At 37.6% G+C, this 26,834-nt stretch overlaps 2 protein-coding genes and 3 gene segments (V, D, J or C); 1 reads left to right on the top strand and 4 right to left on the bottom strand.

The window, feature by feature from the left end:
• Nucleotides 1-4,086: 4,086 nt before the first annotated feature.
• Nucleotides 4,087-4,521, bottom strand: LOC310959863 (Ig heavy chain V region XIG14-like). The segment is given in 2 exons: nucleotides 4,482-4,521; nucleotides 4,087-4,391 (listed from the first exon to the last, which is right to left on the bottom strand).
• Nucleotides 4,522-6,976: 2,455 nt separating this feature from the next.
• Nucleotides 6,977-7,512, bottom strand: LOC310959772 (immunoglobulin heavy variable 3-11-like). The segment is given in 2 exons: nucleotides 7,464-7,512; nucleotides 6,977-7,374 (listed from the first exon to the last, which is right to left on the bottom strand).
• A 663-nt stretch (nucleotides 7,513-8,175) lies between these two features.
• Nucleotides 8,176-8,613, bottom strand: LOC310959566 (Ig heavy chain V region XIG14-like). The segment is given in 2 exons: nucleotides 8,574-8,613; nucleotides 8,176-8,483 (listed from the first exon to the last, which is right to left on the bottom strand).
• A 5,137-nt stretch (nucleotides 8,614-13,750) lies between these two features.
• On the top strand, nucleotides 13,751-18,768 carry cabp5b (calcium binding protein 5b; the record flags this gene model as incomplete). The annotated part of the gene is made up of 6 exons (XM_083931609.1): nucleotides 13,751-13,801; nucleotides 16,501-16,531; nucleotides 16,640-16,783; nucleotides 17,626-17,735; nucleotides 17,899-18,046; nucleotides 18,740-18,768. 6 exons carry the CDS (start codon nucleotides 13,751-13,753, stop codon nucleotides 18,766-18,768), a joined length of 513 nt encoding a protein of 170 aa, XP_083787735.1.
• A 3,333-nt stretch (nucleotides 18,769-22,101) lies between these two features.
• asphd1 (aspartate beta-hydroxylase domain containing 1) lies at nucleotides 22,102-26,831 on the bottom strand (the record flags this gene model as incomplete). Its single annotated transcript, XM_083931230.1, has 6 exons — nucleotides 26,804-26,831; nucleotides 24,508-24,987; nucleotides 24,072-24,278; nucleotides 23,089-23,296; nucleotides 22,650-22,763; nucleotides 22,102-22,211 (listed from the first exon to the last, which is right to left on the bottom strand). Exons 2-6 carry the CDS (start codon nucleotides 24,958-24,960, stop codon nucleotides 22,102-22,104), a joined length of 1,092 nt encoding a protein of 363 aa, XP_083787356.1. The 5' UTR covers nucleotides 24,961-24,987; nucleotides 26,804-26,831.
• Nucleotides 26,832-26,834: the final 3 nt, after the last annotated feature.

Raw genomic sequence — 26,834 nt, 5'->3', positions numbered from 1 at the left:
TGTGCATTTGTTGGAGACAGTAACTAAGACAACAGCTTCTCTGATCAAGGCCATATTATAGCTACTAAATTAAAATTATTTTTCATATCTGGTTCTGATTCTGTCGGAGTTTGACCATCAAACCAAAATTAAATCGCATTAAATTGAAAGGATAAATGAACTGATGTAAAAGTGAGCTGGTGTTGAAATCATTGGTGGTCTGAGGGCTCCTCCTCTGGTGGCTTCATGTTACAAGTGTTCAGGCACTGAGGGGTTTTTGTTCAGGTCTACTGATGGTTTGTGTTATTGTGTGTCTCTGGCACAGTAATACACAGCAGTGTCTTCAGGCTGCACATTCTGTCCGTTTAGAGTCACTGTTTTACTGGAAGAGTCTAAGTCGATACTGAACTTGTTCTTGAGTGAATCTTTGTAGTATGATGCTCCAGTATATTTCATCCCAATCCACTCCAGTCCTTTCCCTGCAGGCTGTCTGATCCAAGCTGTGTGATAGCTGCCAAGAGAATAAGAGACCTGACAGGTGATGGTCAGACGTTGACCTGGCTGCACAGTCAAAGAGGCTGGCTGTGTCAGCTGTTCACACTTCACACCTGTTAAAAAAAGAAAAAGGTTTAAACAAGTGACCAAGGTATACTGCAATAGAAGACCTGTTGACTGTGACAGATCCAGAGAGACTCACATCCAGCTGCCAACAGCAGCAGCAGAGCTACAGAGAACATGGTTGATGTTGAAACTGATGAGCTGTGAACTCCACTGACAGCCCGATGTGATGTTTTTATAGCTGAGGAAAAAAGGAGTTTGCATAAATCAAACATATGAAGCATCAATCTTGGTCTAACTGGAGCCAATAGAAGAGTCTGTTCAGTGTTATTATACCTGCAGAGTGAAAACGTGCCTGGAAATCACCTCTGCTTTATATTGATTTTAACTATATTACACTATTAATTGTAATGTTTAGAAACCATCCCTGCATTTACAGAATGAAATTGTTAACTTTGTTTTACTGTAAACTTAACTATTAATGTCTGAATTATTGAAACCTTGATTAACTGCACTTATTGCATTTATTAATTCATTTATATGCTTACTTACTGTATTTACTGCTGTATTTGATGCCAATGGAATTACAGTGACAGACGCAGGGTCATGAAGATACTTTGAACACTTGAGACTGATGCTGCTGGTCTGCAGGTTTGAATCCAAGACTCTTAAAGGTTTCAGTGTTTGCAGATGTTTGAGGAGACGGACATACAGAGAAACTTGGAGCCTCCCGAGGAAAACAGCTGCTCAGAAAATGTGACTATTTACAAAACTAAATTATTTAGTTAGACTTTTATTTTCATAACATGTTTTATGTGTTATAGCACTTATATGTTACCTTTGGTTATAATTAACATGTTCTATCTCCATCTGTCAACGGTTGTGTCTGAAATGTTTCATACTTTTTGAAGCGAGTCATTTTATCACTGGTACTTAGATTTCTTTGTGTTGTATCAATTTGAATGTTTCGATCTAAAGACATTAATTCTGTGGGACAGAGCACAGTTCATCAGCCCAGGGAGCATGAGAAAGAAAATGTTTCTCACTGAAGGATTCGGACTAATTTAATTTAAGCATCAAGACTGTTGTTTGGTCAGTGATCTTCATTTTTATCTGTTTAATATGATAATATTTCTCTGCTTTCAGATCTTTATATAATGGAGAGACAAATGTCAATTTATGATCTAAACATGTATATTTAATGTAATATTGTAGAATACAAATCAACGTAGAAAAATGTAATATGACTACATAAAACAGAACATATAATATAATTATGATGTTCATATGTCATCTCAACGTATTGATGAAAGGTTATGCACAAACTCTGTATGATATCTTATGACTTATGGCAGTTAAACAACAACCAGAAACAGAACAAGACGGTTACTTTTAGGAAACAAAAGGTGACGATTAGGGAAAGGAATTAAAACGACTTGATGGGGTTCAGTAAATAAGTCGTGGTTTGCTTTAGTATTTCCGGGACATGTTCACCACCACGACTACGTCACCTAATTTCCTGCTTTGCTCAGGACATATTTTCGACTGTGATAAATATTTGAAATATTTATGAATTTTTGTGCATTACTTTGTATATGAATGAACAGAAGCTAAGGACAGCCTGGTTATCTTCATGCTTTGGCTCTACCAGTCCAGTAAAAAGGAGTAGAGTAGGATTTTGTACAGCTGCTCAACCAACTCCAGTCACTGTGAGTCTCGAGCACAATAATAAACAGCAGAATCTTCAGTCTTCAGACTGTTCATCTGCAGATACAGCTGCTCTCTGCTGTTGTCTCTGGAGACAGTGAACCGTCCTTGGACTGACTGAGAGTAGTATTTGCTGCTGCCAGTATCAGCAGCAGCGATCCACTCCAGTCCTTTTCCAGGAGCCTGTCTGATCCAGTTCATATAGTAGCTACTGAATGTGAATCCAGAGGTTGTACAGGTCAATTTGTGGGATTCTCCAGGTTTTTTAACTGCTGGTTCAGATTCTGTCAGAGTCTGACCATCAACACCTGCAAAAAACAAAGGAAAATAATTAGTTTCTTAAAGTTACGTTGTTACATTTGACTTAATCTTGAGATCAGAGAAGATTTTCACCTGCCCAGCAGACAGTTAAAAGCAGCAGTCCTGTCCTATAGTCCATCATGTTAAACTGTGTGTCCACTGTTCTCTGTCCTCCTCTCTGCAGTCAGATAAGTAGAGGTGGAAGACAACGGTTTTACATTGACTCCTCCTTTTTGATTGAACAGTGTCCTCTGTTCGCTCCTCAAAACTTTTTCTATGTTATAGCTTCCTCCTGACTGATCATTTTATGTTTTATTCTTTTAAAAAAACATCTCATACGTCTCTCTTACAATTTTGATTGTGTTTATGTATTTACGTTGTGTTGATAATGTTCTAAAGTTAGTCACTTTGAACACCTCAGATGCTTTTGTCCAATGCAACTTACACTTAACAGAATATTGCTACTGTTAATAAATGTTTTCTAATATTATTATGAATTGGCAAACTGCTTTAATTTGCTCTAGTAAGAAAATCACCTTGTTATTTAGGGCATCATTTTGACAAAGAGTACCTCCACTTCACTGATGGAAAATCCAGTCCATTGATTATCTCCATCAGTCACCTGAGTACTACTCAGTGCTTCTAATGTGTTTATTAATGTGAAACACTTTAGATTGTTAAATGAAAACAAACTTTTCTGTAGTTTGACTTTTTACAGCAACACCATCATCATGCTGGCTAATGACTTTTGATCAAGTGACTGATGTTGTTTTTATGCTGATTACTTAGGTTTGTTTTGTTATAATGAGAAACAGGCTTTTGAGGATTCATTCCTGTAGTTTGATCACTGAATTTAATCAGGGTCTTCTCATTCACTGTTCATACATATAACTATAAAAAGTAATGCTCAGTAATTCATGTGTATCGCTCAAATTTCTTTCATATGTAATCCACATATGAAAATCAGTGGCCGTTTAAAACCTGTAATCTACACTTATGGAGGTAGGTTAATGACTTTTACCCGATGACCGAAGTTCATGTCACAGCAGTGTTCCTGTCTCAGAAGTACTAACCCAAATAACAACCTTTAATTCTAATCCCATCTGAGTCGTTTTGATGCTTATGTTGTAAAAACTTCACCGTTCATGTACCTCTAGTTTTGGTTCCTAAACCAAACCAACAGCTTTTGTTTCCTACGCGTTGCCATTGAGGTCCACCATTTCATGGCTTTAAAAAGAGCTTCATCTGTCCTAAGATGTTATAGGAAATGGGTGTATAATTTTTCGTTAAATATCATACAAACCTGTTGGTGAGAATATGTTGATTTATTCAATCACCTGAAAGGTTATATATACATTCAATGATGTCAATGATTGTAATTTCAAAGTATTTAAATGGAAGTAGAAAATGTAATCTCTCTCTTCTGTAACAGTGAGCTGGTGTTGAAATCATTGGTGGTCTGAGGGCTCCTCCTCTGGTGGCTTCATGTTACAAGTGTTCAGGCACTGAGGGGTTTTTGTTCAGGTCTACTGATGGTTTGTGTTATTGTGTCTCTCTGGCACAGTAATACACAGCAGTGTCTTCAGGCTGCACATTCTGTCCGTTTAGAGTCACTGTTTTGCTGGAAGAGTCTAAGTCGATACTGAACTTGCTCTTCAATGAATCTTTAAAGAATGAATCTCCAGTATATTTCATTCCAATCCACTCCAGTCCTTTCCCTGCAGGCTGTCTGATCCAAGCTGTGTGATAGCTGCCAAGAGAATAAGAGACCTGACATGTGATGGTCAGACGTTGACCTGGCTGCACAGTCACAGAGGCTGGCTGTGTCAGCTGTTCACACTTCACACCTGTTAAAAAAAAGAAAAAGGTTTAAACAAGTGACCAAGGTATACTGCAATAGAAGACCTGTTGACTGTGACAGATCCAGAGAGACTCACATCCAGCTGCCAACAGCAGCAGCAGAGCTACAGAGAACATGGTTGATGTTGAAACTGATAAGCTGTGAACTCCACTGACAGCCTGATGTGATGTTTTTATAGCTGAGGAAAAAAGGAGTTTGCATAAAATCAAACATATGAAGCACCATTGTTTTTTAACTGGAGCCAATAGAAGAGTCACTTTAAATATGATGTGTTTTTCTGAGAGAATATCTTCACTGTCATCACCTACATCACAGTCATTATCATCTTTACAGGTATAAGAAAAATTTAAAAAATGAAAAGAATAAGAATAACCTTTATACATTTTTATCACAGGTGTGTGGTGATGTAAGGCATCAACACCTGCATGACAAGAAAGAACAGAACTTTAAATATTATTATTATTAATGTTTTAAATCAAGGCTTTCCCAGATTGGCTGCTGGTGTTTTGCTGATTTTAATTAAACAAGTAATAATTTCAGTGTTTGCAAATATTTAAATTGGAAAGTGGGGCAAAAAAGTGTAGTTTTAGTGGAATAGTGTAGTTTAGAAATTCATATAATTCTGGATTAATGCATGACAGAAAATCATTGGGTGTTGCAATTTTTGATCATACGATTTGAAGATCAGCAGCTGGATATAATAGTTTTATAGAGGTGGTTTTATTGCACTTCAATGGTCACTATGTGAAGGTAGCCCTATGCATAAAATGATGAGGGCCTCGAGTGTGGGAAAACAAAACGGCACATGCCCAAAGCCTTTGGCAATGAAAGTGAATTACATAAAGTTGATGCCATGTGGGGCTGATTGCCTATTTCCCCGCAGCATATCCACTAGCTATTTGCCAAATACTGTTGTTTTCATTTGCTATTAGTTAGCAGACATTAATAATTTTTGAAGGAGAAGAGAGTAGCTGACGTCACCGTGAACGATGTGGATTATTTTATTCTGAACAAATTTGAGCTCAAACCCCTCTGTGCCCACCAGACCGTGGGGTATTGTTAGCCAGCTACTAGCTTTGGAGTGAAGACACTTGTCCTGTGTGTGTTATTTGTAATGGATGGTGCCTTGTCCAGAACAGGTTTTCAGGATCAAAATCATCTTTCTGAGAGGACTTTCAATAATGAAAGGACAACAGTATTTCGGGGCTTGCTCTGCAGACAAACAGAGCTACCCAAAAGAACAGACCATGTACACAAGGAGTTAAGCAGTAGAGAGTCGAAGAGAACAAACATGTTCCCAGTGGGATTATCACCTGTGTGGGAAATGTGAAATAAAGAACTATGTCATACTGTAAAGTTCTACCTAAAACACTGATTAATAAAATGTATGATATAAATAGTATGAAAATAATGCTTGGGCTCTACCAGTGTGAAACATGAGCACTATAGATTTTGTACAGCTGCTCAACCGACTCCAGTCACTGTGAGTCTCGAGCACAATAATAAACAGCAGAATCTTCAGTCTTCAGACTGTTCATCTGCAGATACAGCTGCTCTCTGCTGTTGTCTCTGGAGACAGTGAACCGTCCTTGGACTGACTGAGAGTAGTAGATGCTGCTACTGCCACTGCTGATATAAGCGATCCACTCCAGTCCTTTTCCAGGAGCCAGTCTGATCCAGTTCATATAGTAGCTACTGAATGTGAATCCAGAGGTTGTGCAGGTCAATTTGTGGGATTCTCCAGGTTTTTTAACTGCTGGTTCAGATTCTGTCAGAGTCTGACCATCAACACCTGTGAAGAGAACAAACAACATAAAGTGAAATAAGCTAGTGACACAAATGAAGGAAATGTAATATTAAGATCTGTGAATGTGAATGTTTCCACCTGCCCAGCAGACAGTTAAAAGCAGCAGTCCTGTCCTATAGTCCATCATGTTAAACCGTGTGTCCACTGTTCTCTCTTCTCTGCTGCAACTGACAGCATGATATCAAGTCTTTATAGCAGACTGTGAGGAAGTTCACTTTGCATAGAGGACACTGACAGACTGTCCTGTCACAAGGACTCAAAATTCAGAATTATGTTTTGACACATGAAAGAAAATGTTCATTATTTAAAACATTAACTTGAATTTTTTTTACATTATTCTTGAAAACACAAATCAGACATGTCAGATAAACAGGTTATTTAATGTCAGCTTCAACTACATATGGGGCAGATGCAATAAAACCTTTTATTGAGACTTTGTTTTTCTGAATGTGATGATGTTGAACTGAAGTTTATTCTGTGAATGTGAAAAGCAGAAGCACTTTACATGGAGAAAAACACAGACAGACTTTAAAAGGATGAACTGTCCTGTCACAAGAAGTTCCTGATTTGAATTTTGTTTTGACACGTGGAAGAAATTGAATTCATTAACTAAAGTTTGTATTATTAATATTATTATTTATCTTCACAAAACGAACCCACGTCAGACATATTCATATACTGTATATATTCAGATCAATGGCATATTTAATGTCTGTTTCAGCTAAATGTGGGCGAGCTGAAATTAAACTTGTCTTGTTTTTTTTTCAGTGAAACTGAGAGAACTGGATGTTCCCACTGGTGGAAAATAGAGGGAGTAGTTTTTGTATGACTCTCCTGTTACTGTCTGTCACTGTGTCTCTCCTGGCACAGTAATACACTGCTGTGTCATCGGTCTTCAGACTGTTCATCTGTAGGTAGATTTTACTGATGGAGTCATCTCTGGAGACGGTGAATCTACCCTGGACTGACTGGGAGTAATAGATAGGAGAACTTGATGTGCCTATGTAAGCAATCCACTCCAGTCCTTTTCCAGGAGCCTGTCTGATCCAGGCCATATAGTAGCTGCTGAGTGTGAATCCAGAGGTTGTACAGGTCAATCTGTGGGATTCTCCAGGCCTTTTGATCGTTGGTTCAGATTCTTTCAGAGTCTGACCATCAACACCTGTCAAGAGAAACAAGAAGAAAGTCAGTTGCTGTGAGATGGCAAATTTTAAAAGACACATTCATCTATTGATCAGAGAAAATCTTCACCTGCCCAGCAGACAGTTAAAAGCAGCAGTCCTGTCCTATAGTCCATCATGTTAAACTGAGTGTCCACTGTTCTCTGTCCTCCTCTCTGCAGTCAGATAAGTAGAGGTGGAAGACATCAGAGTTTTGCATTGACTCCTCCTCACAGTGTTCTCAGTAACTGTTTGATGAAGCTCAAGGATGAATGTTTATTGTACATGAGTCATTTCTCCAATAATCTCTGTTGCTTTTAAATCAGGAAAACAACAACAACAATAATAATCCTTAAAAACTGTTGTAATCCTGTTGATTTTCTCACATTGTTCAGAAGTCATAACTTTTTTCGTAGAACCCATGGATGACATGAACACCCATACTTTTTGGTCATGTACAAATTAATTCCATTATTAATGTTTAATGTCTTGATAGATGAAGAGCTTTTTAAAATACAGTTGTGATCTGAAATAATGTTGCCATTAATTTACACTAAAATTTAAATTGAAACGCAGAAGACAGTTTTTGGAAAATGTCTCCACTGTATTTTTGATCATATCATTATTATATATTCTAATTAAACTAAAGTGTATATTCACTTCACTTTTCATGTGTGGGTTTTTGTTAAATTATGCACTGGTAATGAAATCATTAGTGGTCTGAGAGCTCCTCCTCTGGTGGCTTCATGTTACAAGTGTTCAGGCACTGAGGGGTTTTTGTTCAGGTCTACTGATGGTTTGTGTTATTGTGTGTCTCTGGCACAGTAATACACAGCAGTGTCTTCAGGCTGCACATTCTGTCCGTTTAGAGTCACTGTTTTACTGGAAGAGTCTAAGTCGATACTGAACTTGTTCTTCAGTGAATCTTTGATGTATGTGCTGTATCCAACACGTCCTCTTATAATCCACTCCAGTCCTTTCCCTGCAGGCTGTCTGATCCAAGCTGTACCATAGCTGCCAAGAGAATAAGAGACCTGACAGGTGATGGTCAGACGTTGACCTGGCTGCACGGTAACTGAGGCTGGCTGTGTCAGCTGTTCACACTTCACACCTGTTAAAAAAAAGAAAAAGGTTTAAACAAGTGACCAAGGTATACTGCAATAGAAGACCTGTTGATTGTGACAGATCCAGAGAGACTCACATCCAGCTGCCAACAGCAGCAGCAGAGCTACAGAGAACATGGTTGATGTTGAAACTGATGAGCTGTGAACTCCACTGACAGCCTGATGTGATGTTTTTATAGCTGAGGAAAAAAGGAGTTTGCATAAAATCAAACATATGAAGCACCATTTTTTTTTTAACTGGAGCCAATAGAAGAGTCACTTTAAATATGATGTTCACTGTCATCACCTACATCACAGTCATTATTATCTTTACATGTATAAGAAAAATTAAAAAAAGAAAAGAACAAGAATAACCTTTATACATTTTTATCACAGGTGTGTGGTGATGTAAGGCATCAACACCTGCATGACAAGAAAGAACAGAACTTTAAATATTATTATTATTAATGTTTTAAATCTAGGCTTTCCCAGATTGTCTGCTGGTGTTTTGCTGATTTTAATTAAACAAGTAATAATTTCAGTGTTTGCAAATATTTAAATTGGAAAGTTGGGCAAAAAAGTGTAGTTTTAGTGGAATAGTGTAGTTTAGAAATTCATATAATTCTGGATTAATGCATGACAGAAAATCATTGGGTGTTGCAGTTATTGATCATTGTTCTACGATTTGAAGATCAGCAGCTGGATATAATAATTTTATAGAGGTGTTTTTATTGCACTTCAATGGTCACTATGTGAAGGTAGCCCTATGCATGAAATGACGAGGGCCTCGAGTGTGGAAAAACAAAACGGCACATGCCCAAAGCCTTTGGCAATGAAAGTGAATTACATAAAGTTGATGCCATGTGGGGCTGATTGCCTATTTCCCTGCAGCAAATTCACTAGCTATTTACCAAATACTGTTGTTTTCATTTGCTATTAGTTAGCAGACATTAATAATTTTTGAAGGAGAAGAGAGTAGCTGACGTCACCGTGAACGATGTGGATTATTTTATTCTGAACAAATTTGAGCTCAAACCCCTCTGTGCCCACCAGACCGTGGGGTATTGTTAGCCACCTACTAGCTTTGGAGTGAAGACACTTGTCCTGTGTGTGTTATTTGTAATGGATGGTGCCTTGTCCAGAACAGGTTTTCAGGATCAAAATCATCTTTCTGAGAGGACTTTTAATAATGAAAGGACAACAGTATTTTGGGGCTTGCTCTGCAGACAAACAGAGCTACCCAAAAGAACAGTCCATGTACACAAGGAGTTAAGCAGTAGAGAGTCGAAGAGAACAAATATGTTCCCAGTGGGATTATCACCTGTGTGGGAAATGTGAAATAAAGAACTATGTCAAACTGTAACGTTCTACCTAAAACACTAATTAATAAAATGTAAGATATAAATAGTATGAAAAATAATACTTGGGCTCTACCACAGTGAAAAATGAGCACTATAGATTTTGTACAGCTGCTCAACCGACTCCAGTCACTGTGAGTCTCGAGCACAATAATAAACAGCAGAATCTTCAGTCTTCAGACTGTTCATCTGCAGATACAGCTGCTCTCTGCTGTTGTCTCTGGAGACAGTGAACCGTCCTTGGACTGACTGAGAGTAGTATTTGCTGCTGCCACTGCCAGTATCAGCAGCGATCCACTCCAGTCCTTTTCCAGGAGCCTGTCTGATCCAGTGCATCCAGTAGCTGCTGAGTGAAAATCCAGATGTTGTACAGGTCAATTTGTGAGATTCTCCAGGTTTTTTAACTGCTGGTTCAGATTCTGTCAGAGTCTGACCATCAACACCTGCAAAAACAGGGAAAATAATTAGTTTCTTAAAGTTAAGTTGTTACATTTGACTTTAACTTGAGATCAGAGAAAATCTCCACCTGCCCAGCAGACAGTTAAAAGCAGCAGTCCTGTCCTATAGTCCATCATGTTAAACTGTGTGTCCACTGTTCTCTGTCCTCCTCTCTGCAGTCAGATAAGTAGAGGTGGAAGACATCAGAGTTTTGCATTGACTCCTCCTTTTTGAATAAACAGTGTTTTCTGTTCAGTCTCCTTATTTTCATGTCATGGCTTTCTCCTAACTACTCGTGTTGTGTTGTGTTTGTTTGTTTGTGTTTTTAAAGAATCATATCACCATATCTTAATTTTTTTTTTGGTTACATATTTAACCTATGCAATCTATAAATAGCGTCATATTGCTATTACTATAGATAAAGTCATTAATATTATCATCAACATCTTGTGTTTCCTAAAGTCATTATTTCAGTAAAACTTTGATCGTTTTTGTCACAATAATAAGATCAGAAAAAAATCCATCACATATTCAGTGTTTCAAAATTATTGGACCCTAAATGTATTTTGAAACAATTGAAATGAAGCGTAGAAATTTAAGTTCTGAAGACAATTCAGCCAAATTTATTTCATTATGGGGCGGCCTGTGGATGTGTGGTTAAAGCAGTCGCCCCTTGTAAAGAGGCTGAATGTCCTTGAGGCATCAGCCGCTGGTTTAAGTCCAACCTGCGGACCTTTGCTGCATGTCATCTGCCCTCTCTCTCACCCCATTTCCTGTCTGTCCTTTATAATTAAAAGGCTTGGAAAACTGCCAAAAAAGTATCAGCGCTACAGAGAACATGGTTGATGTTGAAGCTGATGTGATGAGAGCTTCTCTTCTTCAGCTGCAACTGACAGCATGATATCAAGTCTTTATAGCTGACTTTATATAAATTATTTAAAACATTATCTTAAAGCCTTTAACATAATAAGAAGACTTCCAACATATAATATTAGACCATATATATAGTATATATACAGTATATCCTCAAACCTGTGGAAAACAAGTAGGCTATAAATCCACATTTAATATAATATATATATATATATATATATATATATATATATATATATATATATATACTGTATATATATATGTATTATTCATACAATCAGTTATGTCCTTAACACCTGTTTTTCATTCATCATGTGTTAATTTGGGTCCTTTTAATCATTATTTAGCTAAAACATTTTCTTCTTTTTAAATTTTAAACATAACAATTACAGATGGGGATATTATTAACCAGTAATTTTTTGTAGAAAAATACGTTGGTAGAAACCATAAAAAGAGGAAGTTACAGACCAGCTGCTGCTTTCACGTTGTGTTTTTTTTCTCTTTGTATGATTCCAGACTTCTTTATCATAATATTTTACATTTAATATATTTTTGTCGCCCCCTCTTGGTGATTGTAAAAATAAGCAGTTTAATGTTTTTGTAAAGCCTCTCTGCTTCCTTTAACCAGTGTGTCTCTGGCACAGTAATACACAGCAGAGTCCTCTGGCTTTAAGTTGGACAGTCTCAGATACACCATGCTGTTGCTATTATCTCTGGTGATTCCTATACGTCCTTGCACACTGCTGGCATAATATGTTTTACTGGCATCATAGTAAATAAGCCCCATCCATTCCAGTGTTTTTCCTGCAGGTTGTCTGATCCAGTGCATTCCATACTGAGTGAAATCAAATCCAGTTCCCCTACAGGAGAGACTGAGGGCTTCCTCAGGCTTTTTCAACACTGTTGTAGAGGGAATGGACTCCAGAGCCTGGCCATTCAAACCTGCCAAAAAAACACAAGTAAAAAGATATGAGAACATGAGACCGAATGAATGACAATATGCATTTGTATTGCAGCATTAAGTAACATACAGGGTAGACAGAGCGCTGTCAGCAGAACAGACAGTTTGTCCATCATCTTGGGAATGAAGATACGCACTAACCAAGAAGTTGGTGGGAGGAGAGAAGTATACCCTCTGAAAACTCTAGATTTGCATCTGGATAAGGTGAGGGAGGGGCCAATACATTATTTGGCTCCGATATTGTTACAATACTGTCTATGGGCATTCTTTTAAAGCACCACTAACAAACAGATTGATTTGCTACAATCCTTTGAAGCGCTTATGATTCACGAGAATAAAAAAATTATATAATGTTTGACAAACTCAAGATATATGCATGCTTTTCACAGTTTTGTTTGGTTAGTATGCACTCCAGATTCTCATGTGTATGTGAACAAGCACTGGAAGAGTGAGTTTTTAATAATATGCCCCCTTTAAATGGACAAAGCCATTCAGCACTTTTTGAATAGTCCACGGATAAGGATGAGGCCAGAACATAAGATGCCACTTTCATGAACACTTGTTTTACAAAAGATGTCTGTAACTTACATAGCAAGAGAAATCCAATCTGTCTGCACGCAGTGTATGTATGAACAGGATCAATGCAGTTATGTAAAAAGATATAAAAAGTGATTTCATGGCATTATCTGGCACCCCGCTCATGATGTCAGATAATGCCATGTGTCGCTGTGTCATTCATGTGCTTCTCATGCAATGAACAAAGAATTCAGCTCTTAATGTGATCATTGCGTGTAGATTAAGAAAGTGTACTTTAATTGCACAGAACCTTTTTTTTTTTTACCAATGCATAAATGGTTATGTAAGAGGCTGAGAGTCTAATTTTCATATGGAAATTCAGAGAACAATAATCCTAAATGCTGCAAGGCGTTTAACCTTAATTGATAATCACATAACTTGCATGCTGAGATTTTTAAACATCATAATAAGAATATATATTTAGATTAATATTACATTTCAGAAGAATTAAAAAAAAATGACTGCATGTATTCAGTGGCATATGATTCACAATCATTATAATACTAGATTTCCCCCCTCTGCAATTTCCCATCTGTTCTGTTCTGCTTGGTTTCATTAAGTGATAATGGAAAGCTTGATCCAGACAGTGATTTACTTAACTACCAAAGTGTTGAAGGAGTCAACTGCAAACAATAGGCAAACACTTGATGATATACAGTATATTATACATGTTTCCTTTTCCCCTAATGAATAGGGATTGAAATCCAAAGACGAGGCTAGATACATATTTGGATCATGAAACAGTGTGGAATTACAAACATTTTTGTTTATGACATTTAGATGCATTTATTCTTTTGGGGGGGGGGCTTTTAAAATAACAGTAATGTTTGACTTTGTATATGGAATTCTGTATCTGTACACCATTAATCTTTCTTTTCTAGACCAAAGACCAAAGCTGCAGAGATAATCCATATGAGACCTCATCCCTACTCTCCGGCAGATCACTGCTTATCACTGTTTACAGACACATGCTGGCACAGAAAAAAAGGAAACTGAATAACATTATTTTTTAACAAAGATTTAGTAAATTTAGCAAAAGTAGCCCAGGATCTTGACTAAGGCTGTCATCATGAGTATTAAACAAGCCTGCATCTTTCTCAGGGGAGGAACTAGGAGACAGGTAAGAAAGCATGTTTTTATAGCTACAGCACAGTTTTTGATTTCATCTTTTTACTTTAACTCGACAGTTTTCTTAATGTCAAAATAATTAATTACATCTATATATCATTATCATCTTTTTCATTGGTTTGCCAGGAAGATACATCTTATCATCATCTGTTGATCATTCATGAAACAAATATTGTTTGTAAGAAGCATCAAAAAATATTCCTATAGTAGAGTAGAGGAGGGAGGGCAATTTTTTTAGCTGGTGCATTAGGTGGATGCTCAAAATCTTAATATTTTATATAAAAATTAAAACATATTTATACATGCTGCATTCTGTACTCCTCACTTACATACATTGTAGTTTTACCAGTAATTGCATTTGTTGTAATCTGAAAATTAAAACATAGTTGATCGATCAGATACTGTAAGATTTTTTTTTTAAATGTTTGGATATAAAAGGTTTTCAGTGACGATTTAACAAATGACATGTTTACAGATGTTAGACTCACACAAACAGAAATGTGCCCGGACATTATTGTTGACCCGTATTCACAGCACGTGTGTAAGCAGTGATCCAGCTTACAAATATAATAGATGAAAATGCATATTCAATCATCTGATAACATTTGAATCAGGTGTTCACAGAGTGTACAGAAATACACATTCAGAAGCAGAAGTTTGATTTATATATATATATATATATATATATATATATATATATGTATATATAAATACATACATATGATTTCATTTATAATTGTGTATCTAAAACGTGGATGCAAAAGTAAAAAGCTACTCAGATATTCAGAATTGTTCTTTGCTTTTCACTATTTTTCAATATTAAAGTATAATCCTCCTTTGGCAGGCATCAGTATAAAAGTATGTAAGTAACTTATTAGGCACTGAAAATTATATTCATGACACGTGCAAAACAACACTGCAGGGACACAAAAAAAATTATGAATCCATTGTGGATGGCGATGATACATCAGAGATGGTACATCAGAGAACTTTGAGGCAAGAATTTGTAATCCTAAAAAAAGAGGTGCAATTAAGTGCATTACTCTTGAACAAAAAAAAATAGCTCTGACATCTGTTGTGCAATATTAATTTGAGTGTGTGGTTTAATAAAACTGGTGAGAAAGAAATCATGTTAAACTCCCAACATATAATATTAGACAGTTATTTCCCTTTTTAAACTAGCTCCTGTCTTCAAAACAATCTAATGCATTAATATTTAGACTGCAATAAATGGGCAGTTCAACTGATTGCATATACATGTAAAACTCTCATTGACGTAGAGCACATAACTTCTTATTTCACAGCGACTTTATTTTTAATCTGAAATATATTTTATATGTGTGTGTGTGTGTGTGTGTGTGTGTGTGTGTGTGTGTGTGTGTGTGTGTGTGTGTGTGTGTGTGTGTGTGTGTGTGTGTGTGTGTGTTATACAATATACCACTGTTGTCCTAGTATGTTTCTTTAAATAATCAAGGCACTTCAACATAAACCTTTATTTTGTGAAAAAAAACAGTGAGCAAAATTAGACAGCTACCTTCCAGTTATTGGTTTTCATCTGGCACTTGGTACTTACTTAATTGTTGGAGTTGCTCGCCACTTCAGTGCTGGACAGGGCAACGATCTATCTCTGCACACAGTGTCTCGTCATTTAAGACTTTTTGGACTGAAAGCCCACTCTGCAGTGACCAAACCTCTCATCAGCAGAAAGAATAAAAAGGCAAGACTTGCCTTTGCTGAGGAGCATGTTGTGTGGACAGAGGAGAACTGGTCCAGAGTGACTTCACTGATGAGAGGACGTTTAATTTATTTGTGTCTGATGGGAAACATTATGTTCAGTGTAGGACGGGGAAAGACTGAACCCAAAGTGTGTGAAGAAGTCAGTTAAATTTGGAGGAGGAAAGGTCATGGTTTTGGGGATGTATTCTGCAGCAGGAGTTGGGCCTCTTGTACAGCTACATGGCTGAGTGAATGCAAATGTTTGTGTGAACCTCCTTCGGCAACATGCAATACATTCCCTGCAAATGTCTCGCAGTCAGCCGCAATTTTCATGCAAGACAATGGCCCCTGTCACACTGCAAAACAGGTTAAGCAGTTCCTTGAAGCTATTGAAACAATGAAAGGGCCGGCCCAGAGTCCAGATCTAAACCCCATAGAGAATCTCTGGAAAATCCATGGAGACAAAGTTATGTCTAAGAAACCAACTATATTTACTGAACTATAGAAGAGACTGTAAGAAGAATGGACGCATATGAAACCAGAGCAGTGTGAGAAACTAGTAATGTCCTGTGGGCGCAGATGTGCTGAAGATATTCAAAGCTGTGGCCTCTACACTTCCTGTTCATTTTTGAATCCTCTAGCCTGAAGACATCAGTGTTTAAATCTTCTCTTCTGACACAATAGTTACTGTTCTCTAATTTTGCTCACTGTTTTTTTTTCACAAAATAAAGGTTTTTGATGAAGTGCTTTGGTTATTTAAAAAAAAAAAGAATATAAAATATAATACAAAAATAACAGTATTTCAGAATAAATCAAATATTTCTAATTTGTACTTCAATTTTGATCTCCAGTGTATATGCATGTAACTCATGGGAGGCCATTGCTTTCACAAAATGTATAACAATAGCTATACATTGTATATAAATCATACTTACACCATGTCATATTTTCATTTATGCCATTATTATTTTGCAGACAAGAGCTCTTACACACGATGAGATTGACGGTAACTGATATTTTCATGCTTTCAGATATATTTGTGACAGTGCTGTATAATATTTTTCACCACAATTTTGGTCACACCATCTCAATGGTTTGTCTGTACGCTCTCTAGAATTACGTGAAGCTTTTGTAGAGTTTGATAAAGACAAGGATGGTTTCATAAGCTGTAAGGACTTGGGGAACCTGATGAGGACCATGGGTTACATGCCGACTGAGATGGAGCTCATAGAACTGAGTCAGAACATCAACATGAATTGTGAGTAATGTTCTCTAATTTATTGAGTAAAAAGTTCTGTTAATGCAGTCATGTTGGGCTGATGAACTGACAATATACTGTATAATTCATTGTTTTAAAAATCTCCCTTTGTTAATGCATTATGAAGACAAATGTAACAAAATCATTTTTGGATGCCTTGTTTTGGAGAATTTTCAATTCCTCTGTGCTGTGGGTTTAAAAACTTGAACATGTTAATCTTTTTTCTTTTTTTGTTTAGCAAGAACATGTTTCACAATATAGTTTCGGGAAATCTGTCTTTCACCCTCTACTTCACAATGGTCTCCTGAGACACAGAGCATATTTGAATGTTTCTATAAATTCAGTTCACTTAAGCCGCTACTCCTGTGACGAAGTGAAGCGTAACAGTGTAATTTAAAGAAAATAAAAATTGTTTTTAGGGAAAGTAGCCAGCCCAAGTGTGGGTAGGAACAATCCTGTTCTATATATAAAGTGTGCCATCGTATTTCACACAGCACAGGTAACATAGTTATACTATAACTTCACTCCACTGAGATTTTGAATGAAGTCAGTCATTTAAAGCAAGAGGACATGGCATATGTGCGCTTGTATGTGGAATCAAAATTGTTTTCCCCAACTAATGACATAACTGTTGAAGCAAAGTAGAATATGATGTTTGACAGAGCATCATTTATTGCGAAAGATAAATCTCTCTCACAACAAGCTAAGAGCCAGACAGACACATACAGTCATATTTGGGCAACTCAAATTGGTGTTTTAGCACTCAAACTTTGCTTAAGCTGTGTTCACTGACTACTGCCTGCTTAAAGTTATATTAGTTAAATCGTTTGTCTCTTTCACAGTGGGGGGACGGGTAGACTTTGACGATTTTGTGGAACTAATGACCCCCAAGCTCCTGGCTGAAACTGCAGGAATGATTGGGTTGAAGGAGCTAAAAGAAGCATTTCGAGAGGTGAGCTCATACCTATTCTCTCTTTCTGGTCTTTGGCACCCCATGGTGGATATTAAATGAACATACTGAAATCTGGCAAAACAGTATTTTAAGATTGCAATATGAGACCAAAATGGCCTAAATCTTTGCAATGTTTTGATTTCTTCTTCCACCTCCCCTTCAGTTTGATATAGATGGTGATGGTTCAATCACATCTGAGGAGCTCAGACGTGCCATGATAAAGTTACTAGGAGAACATACCAGTAAAAATGAAATTGATGCAGTGGTCAGAGAAGCTGACAACAATGGGGATGGAACAGTTGACTTTGAGGGTGAGAGACAAGTGTGTACACACACACACACACACACACACACACACAAACTAATTTAGTCTTTTTATCAGCCTTACATTAACCTCTGCTGTCTAAATGTTGAGTTAGTTGAGTGATTCTATGAGACACAGAAGTTGAATTACATGAATTAATCAACATGAATTTGTACCTTCAAAAAGTTAAAATGTCTGCCTTGAAAATAAATCTACTGTTAAAATAATCGGTTGAGGCACAGTTCATTTGATTGTTGTTCACACATGCAGCCATTTCGATACCATGTGCTTAAAAGGATATATCCACTATTTATACATTTGATTGTATCAAAAGTGCCAAAGCTAGAAAAAAAAAATTATTTAAAAAAGATCTATAATCAGATGTTCAGCCCAAGGCTGCATAGATGAAAAAACAGGGGGAAAAAAAAACTGGTCCGCAACCTGTGGTGGTTACAACATTTTCTCCAGTCGGGAACCTACCGCGTGACTGGAGGCAGGAAAGAAAAAAAGAACAAACCCTACTATCTGTGTCTTTGTCGCTGTTTTAAAAAGGGAAATCGAGTATATATTTTTTTCATCCTAGTATTGTATTTAAGATTAAAATTCTGGTTTTGTGACAATGTGGAGTACTAGCCAGTTGTTCTCAGTTTGCTCCAAACCTACTAAATAATCATCAGTACCTTGTCTTTTCTCTTTTCAGAGTTTGTGAAAATGATGTCGCAGAAATGAGGACAACAGAATGAGTGGATGGTTGGGAATGGAGAGGAAGGATTTTTATTTCATTTTTTGCTGATAGCCTACTTCTTATAAATAATGTTATTTTATGTCCCTGCTATTTAAGTGGAATTCACCTCATAGTCATGTGGAGCTCATTATTTGAGTGAGCAGAGACATTTTATTCTTTTTGTTCAAATCTACAGATACAAAATGGTTCAAATCTGAATGGTAGCTTAAACAACCGCCCTCACGTTTTTTGGATATTTCAGTTCAGCAAATTTAAGAATACTGTTGTCATCTAATTTGAATCCCCCAGCGTGCACACGTCATTTTCAGATGTTAAAAAAGTAAGAACCAATAAATGTGTTGAATTATAGGTGTCTGTGATGTTAAGCCAAGCATGTGGGCAGAAGCAGAGTACAGAGAGCAAGAGATGCCGTGGGCTGGCCTTGGAGAACTAAGAATAAATCAAATAGTGTAAACAGTCTGTGCTATTCAAAGATGACGTGACTGATATTAGTGTATGTGTTCACGTCTCAGTCATAGCTGTTGGCGTGAACACTATTAAATCTGAAACTTGTAAATACAGCAAATGTTACATGAACATAGCGGTAGTCAACAGAAACCAGTAGAAAAACAAGGGTACGGTTGCAGGCTGAGCATCGACCTCTCATGAATAGTCTGCTGCTGTCATCTTCAGCTTTTCTTTATAGATAGCATAGGCCCACCCACCCACCCACCCACTGTTATTCACATTGGGAGGAAACATAACATGGAGGAGTAGCCCATAGTATTTCATGACACCTTGAAGTAGATATAAATTGGTATTTTTCCCAGGGTTTATTGGCTGGGGATGATGACAACAGCTCCTCCTTAATGCAGCTCCTCGCCTGCCGTAGGGTGTCTGCAGCCATTTGAATCAGATCCAGAGGACGTTATTAATCAGCTGAGAATGTTTAGCACTGACCTTCCAAAAGTAATGGTTGACCCTGCCTTTAGCGTAACTGCAGCTTCCACACGGGCACAAAAACCATTTGTCCGTCCACAGAAAGACACCACATGATCTCAGCAGGGCGTCCTCCACTTCGCCTCCCATACTTCTGTCTCACTACTGTAAAGGCAGTCCATCTGCTTGAAGTGTCTTTAGCAATGGTATCAGTGGTGTAACGAATGTAACTAAGTATCTTTACTGAAGTTCTGTACCGCAATTTTGAGGTACTTCTGCTTTACTTTACTTTACTTTACTTTACTTTACTTTACTTTACTTTACTTTACTTTACTTTACTCTAGTAATTATGCACTTCTACTCCTCTACATTTTGGAAGCCAATATAGTACTTTTACTCCACTACATTTATCTGTTACTTTGCAGATTCAGATTATAAACACAAAATATAAATCAACAAATAAATATTGATGTATTAACAGGTTAAGCAAGCCAGCATTTTGAAAAAAACATGCTTATTAAGTGCATGTGTGAATTTTTATTTTTTTGTAGGACAGTTGTGTCCGCAAAGAACATTCCACAATAAACCTTCTGAATCGACTTGTGTCTTGTGAGACTGAATAGAGTATTGATCTGTCCTTTTGTGGGATGTGCATAGTGTTGAAGTCCAGGCCTTACATGAGACCTTACTTGACTAAATCTGAATATATCAAGCGGATAAATTCACATTTCAACAAGTATGACTAATATTATCTCTGAATGGCAGATTGCCAACTACAATAATAATAACAGATTTATTTTTCAACCACTTTGTTCATTTGGCATTTTTCACTGAACATAATCCCTCTTAGGTTGCTAATGCTGTTGCATAACAAAAGGCCAGCATGCAAATTGGTGAGTGTGAAAAAATCTATATATTGTCCTCTAAGAAATGTGCTGGTCATAAACACAAAATAATATTGCTTCATGAACCTATGCAGTGACTAATACTAATGCACGAATAAAACAACATCATGGTCAAGATTGGCATATGCAATCACTGGTTTATAAACAATGCAGCACGTTGTATAAACTGTGATGATGCTGTGATTGATTAACAAATTTGAGACTGTCTAATACTAACCTTTGACAGTATACAATGACGTTTAGCTTCACATTCAATCCCACTCAGCTCATAGAATACATTTCCAGTTGAAAGGAATCACACATCATGAAACATACATACAACTACATAAAAATAACAATCTCAGGAATAATCTCTGTCTCTGTGGGCTGGATTAGGTCAGTCTCTGTAATCCTCATCATGGGCGCCTCAGATGAACAGATGGCAGATAAGACAAAATCACTACTCTAATTCTCATCTATTGAGTGAAAAAAGTAACACAAAAAAAGCTTCAGGATCTCAATGAACCAAAATTTGTTTTCAAAATGGTATTTTAGTGTGTCTAAATCAAAATATATGTTTACTACAGGCTAAGACTTGTTGCTTTTCCCCAAAAAACAATAATACTGGCCATTTCTGCCAAGTTCCTTGGAGAATAAATTACATTTGCCTTTGCACTCAATACAAATGATGTGTTCCCCCATACAAGTTAGTTACATATATAGAGAGCCCTTCAAAGCGCTGTTCCATGCATATTTAACAGAAGTGTACATACAAGATTATCATTATATTAATCTATGCACTGAGTCATTCATTTATTTGCTGTTTATTTTTTATTTGGATTCCAAAAAAACATAAATCACAAGCGAACCATCAATAATAACAATAAACAGAGGAAAAATAAATTTATATATTTATAGATAGAAACATATACAAGCATATGTAGAGCTAATAAGAAGATGAATAATAAGCACAATAAAGTTAATATAAGTTTGAAATTAATTTGGTAAAACAAAAATAAATAGAAATTTACATATGATTCTCATGTCTTCACAGTTCTTTGGTTAACTACCTAAATTTCAAAATAAAGCAACCCGGACTGACTCGTGGGCTCATACACATGCATCAGCAGCTCAATACAGAGTCCAGTAATCAGGTTTCACATGCAAATAGCATTCAATAGGATATTATATGATGTTGAGATAAGATGTACAATTGTTAACACCAGACTGCTCTTCTCAGATTGGATGTTTTTGTGCTTTCATTCTGTTGTTTGCAGTCAAATAGTTTAGCATTTAGCGTTTTCTAACATCATCCATAATAATGCTATATTGTGGCACTTCCTAATGTAGACCATACATCTAACACCACTTGAAAGTGTGGCTAATGGCTTGTGTAATTCTTAGGGCAAATTCACACAGTGATTATTTGACTGGAATGAGACGCATGACCCACAACAAGCAGGGCTAAGGTAAGGCATCCCTGCATGTTGTATATTGGTTTTGGCAGGTGCAAATTCAGAAGTCAGGGCTGAACATGAAGTCCAAAGCTTGTCTCTCTGCTGCAGCCACATTTGGATGCCAGAGGTCCACACTTAAAATGACTCTGGGTCCAGAATCTGGAGGCCCTTTAGAAATAGACACAAATACAATTCCGTTTAGCGTTGGAAACAACTCAAGAAATGGAGCAAAAACTTGACCACTGTTGAAAGTGGTGAAAACATTCTAAATATAACGTACACATTGATTTTTTTAAGTGGGCCTTGTTTAAATGCCCATATCCACAGCTGTACATTTCTTTCCTCCTCCCTGCTTCTCCAAACTGGGTGACATGCCGACTGTCATATGTAATACGCTGACTATGGAAGTACCTCAACAACCCCCCTTCAAAAAATCTGAACCATCCCTTAAAGTAAAGAGAGCTGCTTGTTTTTACACAAAGATCATGTACTATATTCCATTTTTATTTTTGATTGTGAGTTTAATAATGAGAATACAATTAGAAGTAAATATTTGAGTAAAATAAATGTAAGAAGCATATTTTTAGTTGTACGTGATTTACCAACCCTTGTGAGAAACAGTGTGGAGGAATGAGTCATCAACCAGGAGGCAGTGTCCCTCTGACCAGCACTGAGGCTCCCCTCCCACCACCAGCTCACACAGGGGTGGAGTCTGCAGACCTGCAAAAGGGATGTCTGTTTTAAAGCTTTGGGAACAAACATTATGGTTTGCCTTAGCTAAGAAGGCCATGCACTCCAACTCTGTCTGTGTTTTAAATTGAGAGGATTACAGCTAGACGGATCACAATACAAAATGGGCTAAGGGGGAAAACACCCTCAACCCTGCCCCATAAAGCATCACATTATGCAATGGTTAAGTGTTTTATCAGGTCATTTTTTTCTTTTTCTTTTTTTGGTGCAGTTTACTGGAGTCAGCGATGGGTAGATTTGTTTAAAGATGCAGTTAAAGCAGATAAACCTTTATGAATGCATTTCTTTTACTCACCAAGATGACAACGTAGACGCGTATTGGTAGGTCCATAGGAGCTACCCAACGTAGCTCCGGGACCCAACAGCCAAAAGCCAGCAGATCCTAATGAGTTGCTGCTTATGAATGTACGCAGCGAGAGAAGTGTCCGGTAGGTGCAGGGACATGAGCGACAGTTTCTTGCCACAGAGACACCTGCACTGTACAAAGGAAACACTGTCTGGCCCTGAAAGAGACAATGACCTGCCATTAACATAGGATCGAGCCAATACGTATCATAAAAAAAGCTTACTTTAAACAAATATACTTTTGTTAAGATTTTGTTTTTGTCTATTTGGCTCAATTAACGATGATTTAAGCATCCTTATTGTATGTGTATGAAAAATATAAATCAATTGCATATAACTAAAATATTTCTCCTTTTATTGCATAAATTCAACTCAATTGTATTTATAGTGCCAAATCATAACAAAAGTTATCTTAGGTAACTTTACACATAGAGTAGGTCCAGACCACACTCTGACTCATTTATGATTTATAGAGACCCAACAAGTCAGCAGCAAATCTCACTTTCTATGAGAATAATAATAATATCTATATATAGTATTTATCAAGCAACCTTGTGCACACAGTGGCAATGAAAACCTTCCCTTTAACAGGAAGGAACGTCGAACAGACCCAGCTCTCTGGAGGACGGCCATCTGTCTTGACCAGTTGGGGGACAGAGGGGGAAACTCATTCCATAAGTCACAAACAAGCTTAATTAAAGTGCAAAACAAATGTTGTTATAGAAATTAATGATTTTTATCTATTTTGACGAGATAAATGGCCATCTTTCTCAACCACATAATGCTACTGCATTTTGTTAATACGTATGTCACCTCTGTAACTGTGTTTCCACTGATAGTATTATGCCAGCTTGCATTTAATGATTTTCATAGAGAAGTGTTTTTTGTGCCGTTCTTTGACTCCCAGTTTGTCTGAAATACTTTATTGTGTACCTTTGGTCCCAGATAGGTCCAGCCTAGTTTTGAGTCGATGCCACGCTGGTATACAACCTTGAATTCGGCCAAGATTACAGAGTAGTTGGCTTCCAGGACCTCAATGTCATGTCGATGAGCATCTCGTGGGAAGAAAGGGATGCTTGGGACATCTGGCAAGAAGAAGAGATGAGGCTTCTGTATAGCAGAGTGATCATTCAGTCTGACCTAAAGTGAGAACATGGAAAAATCAATGATCCATTCTTGACAATGTTTCCTTTCGCCGTTTAACCTTTAACCAAAGTAGTTCTAAATGAGGTGTTAGATTTTGCAGTTATATATGCTGTGAAAACACTCCTTTAACCAAAATGGAATTTGTTTTAATAAATGATTGAATAGCAGATTCACAAGATTTACTGCAAGTAGCAAGTATGGCCTGCATGGAATAAACTTGTACCTGCTCACGGAGGCCCTTATGAATGCGACCCATGCCCACCCAACTGTAGCGCTTGGCATACTCTTGTAGTGCTGCATACAGTTTCTTGGCTTCTGCAGATGCCTGGGCTGGGAACAAGGCATGACTCAGCACTGGAGTGAGGTAGCTCTGTCCCTGCTCCTCATCCTCCTCTGTTTCCATCGAAATAAAGGGAGTAATTTGATCGCTTCTCGACAGCTTTGATCGTGCACTACACTTTTTTCCAGCACAGCTACCACCACGGGATATCATGGACCGCCTTGAGCCTGACTTGTGCTTTCCAGCGTGCGCGTGGCCTGGGATTGGCAGGTCGGAGCCCATCCGATAACAGTGCCACAGAAAGAGTAGGAGTAGAGTCCACAGAAGGCCACACAGGGAATGGACACCCAGCTCAACAAATGGAGGCAAGGGCAGTGTGTTCATTGACCAGTGCATCCTTTAAATTTGTGAGACACTAAAATACTGAAATAGAAACAGATTGAGAGATTATGGTTGTGTTTATTAGTACTGTAAAATATTTCAGATACCAGTAAAATACCAAATTAAAATGTTTTTACTGGCCTATAACTAGACTTTCTCCAGACTTTCTGAAACCCAAATGGTGATGTTTTTACTAGTGTGTTTTTTCTCAATTAACATAATAAAAACAACAGTAGTCAGAGGTCTTTCCTATAATCTAAAGACATTTTTTGGCTTGTCAAAGTCTGTACAAATCACTGTAAGGGTGGGGGCTCAGTGTGCCAACAAGCACAGCCTAAAGGGGATGATGACTTTCCTTATTCAAACAGCCCACTCATTCATTCATTTATTTTCTTTACTTTAATCCCCTTCAGGGTCAAAGGGAGCTGAGGCCTATCCCAGCATGCACTTGGAAGAAATTAGTGAAGCAGTCAGGACATGTTATCAGTCCGTCACAGAGCCACTGACCCTTAAGTTAAGTTGCCTCAGACATTGACTTCATGGTGTTATATAAGTCCTGATTTAGGGCCTCACTGAGCAAACTAGCCATGGATGTAGCTAAAGATTTCACTAAAGGGGATATTCTGAAGTCATACCGAGGGTTTCCATCTATGGCTGCTAATACTGTGATTGCCTGTTTCTTCCCTTAAATTCTTAAAAATATGTGTTTTTTCCTTTGCAACTGTGGGGTCTACAAAGTAAAAAACAAAAAAGGTTGCAGTTACACCACTTTTGAAAAGTCAGACTTTCGACCTTTAATAACTTCAAAATTTTTCTCCCTATGAGCCACTACATCTATGATCATGTATTATGAACAGTCATTTTAATGGACTGTATTGCTCTCTCCCTCTCTCTCTCTCTCTCTTTCTCTCTCTCTCTCTCTCTCTCTCTCTCTCTCTCACTCTCTCTCTCTCTCTGTGTGTGTGTGTGTGTGTCTTTCTCTCTGTGTGTGTGTGTGTGTCTCTCTCTCTCTCTGTGTGTGTGTGTGTGTGTCTCTCTCTCTCTCTGTGTGTGTCTCTCTCTCTCTCTCTATCTCTCCCAGTTCACTTTCTTTCTGCTGTTGATGTTGCTGACATAACTCATATGTGTCACTTACTACTGACTTTTGGATCAATTGATGTAATTTACGATGATGAGTGTTAAAATGAATGCATATCACAGATATTAGCATCACATGGGCTTTAAACAATCTATTTAAATGTAAAGTGTACTCAAAATCTGCAGAGAGCACCCATGACAGGGACATTTATTCATCCTTGCCACCAGTGCCAAAGTGGACCAAATATTGCATTTTGGGTTGATACAGCTGTGATTCTATGAATGGAAGAAAAAAAAATCAACATAACAGAGCAGGTCGCTACTGTTACCCACAAGAAAACAGTGTCACAGAGTCCCATAACGATTGTGTGCGCGTGTGTGCATGTGTGCGCGCGTATCGGTTTGTTTTAAGTGGGAGGACTCTTTCCTAATAGGCTTATTCCAACGAATTCGTTTTGTAGTTGCATCAATTACATGCTATGGGATGACACTGCCCAAGGGGAACATCATAAAGGTATTCCATATTGTGGACTTGGATGTTTTGTTATTTTGCACTCGCTTCAGCATTCATTTTGTTTTGCTCTGCACCAGCCCTCACAGCTCAGTTGGCTCATGTTTAATGCCCGCATTCCATGTTAGCGTAAACATCCACCCGTTATAGAAAACCACGGCGCAAAAAATGTTCGCCATGCATTCCGTATGGCACATGCAGGACTTTTAAATGAGCAAACATTCACTATTTACCCACTGCGTGCCGCACCTCACATCTCTGTCTGATTACCTTGAAATACCGTGCAGCGCTGTGTCGGACA

The sequence above is a fragment of the Echiichthys vipera genome (assembly GCF_963691815.1).
Source record: "Echiichthys vipera genome assembly, chromosome: 17".
Lineage (NCBI taxonomy): Eukaryota > Metazoa > Chordata > Actinopteri > Perciformes > Trachinidae > Echiichthys > Echiichthys vipera.
The sequence above is the reverse complement of the archived record's forward strand: the minus strand, read 5'-3'. Positions and strand labels throughout refer to the sequence as shown.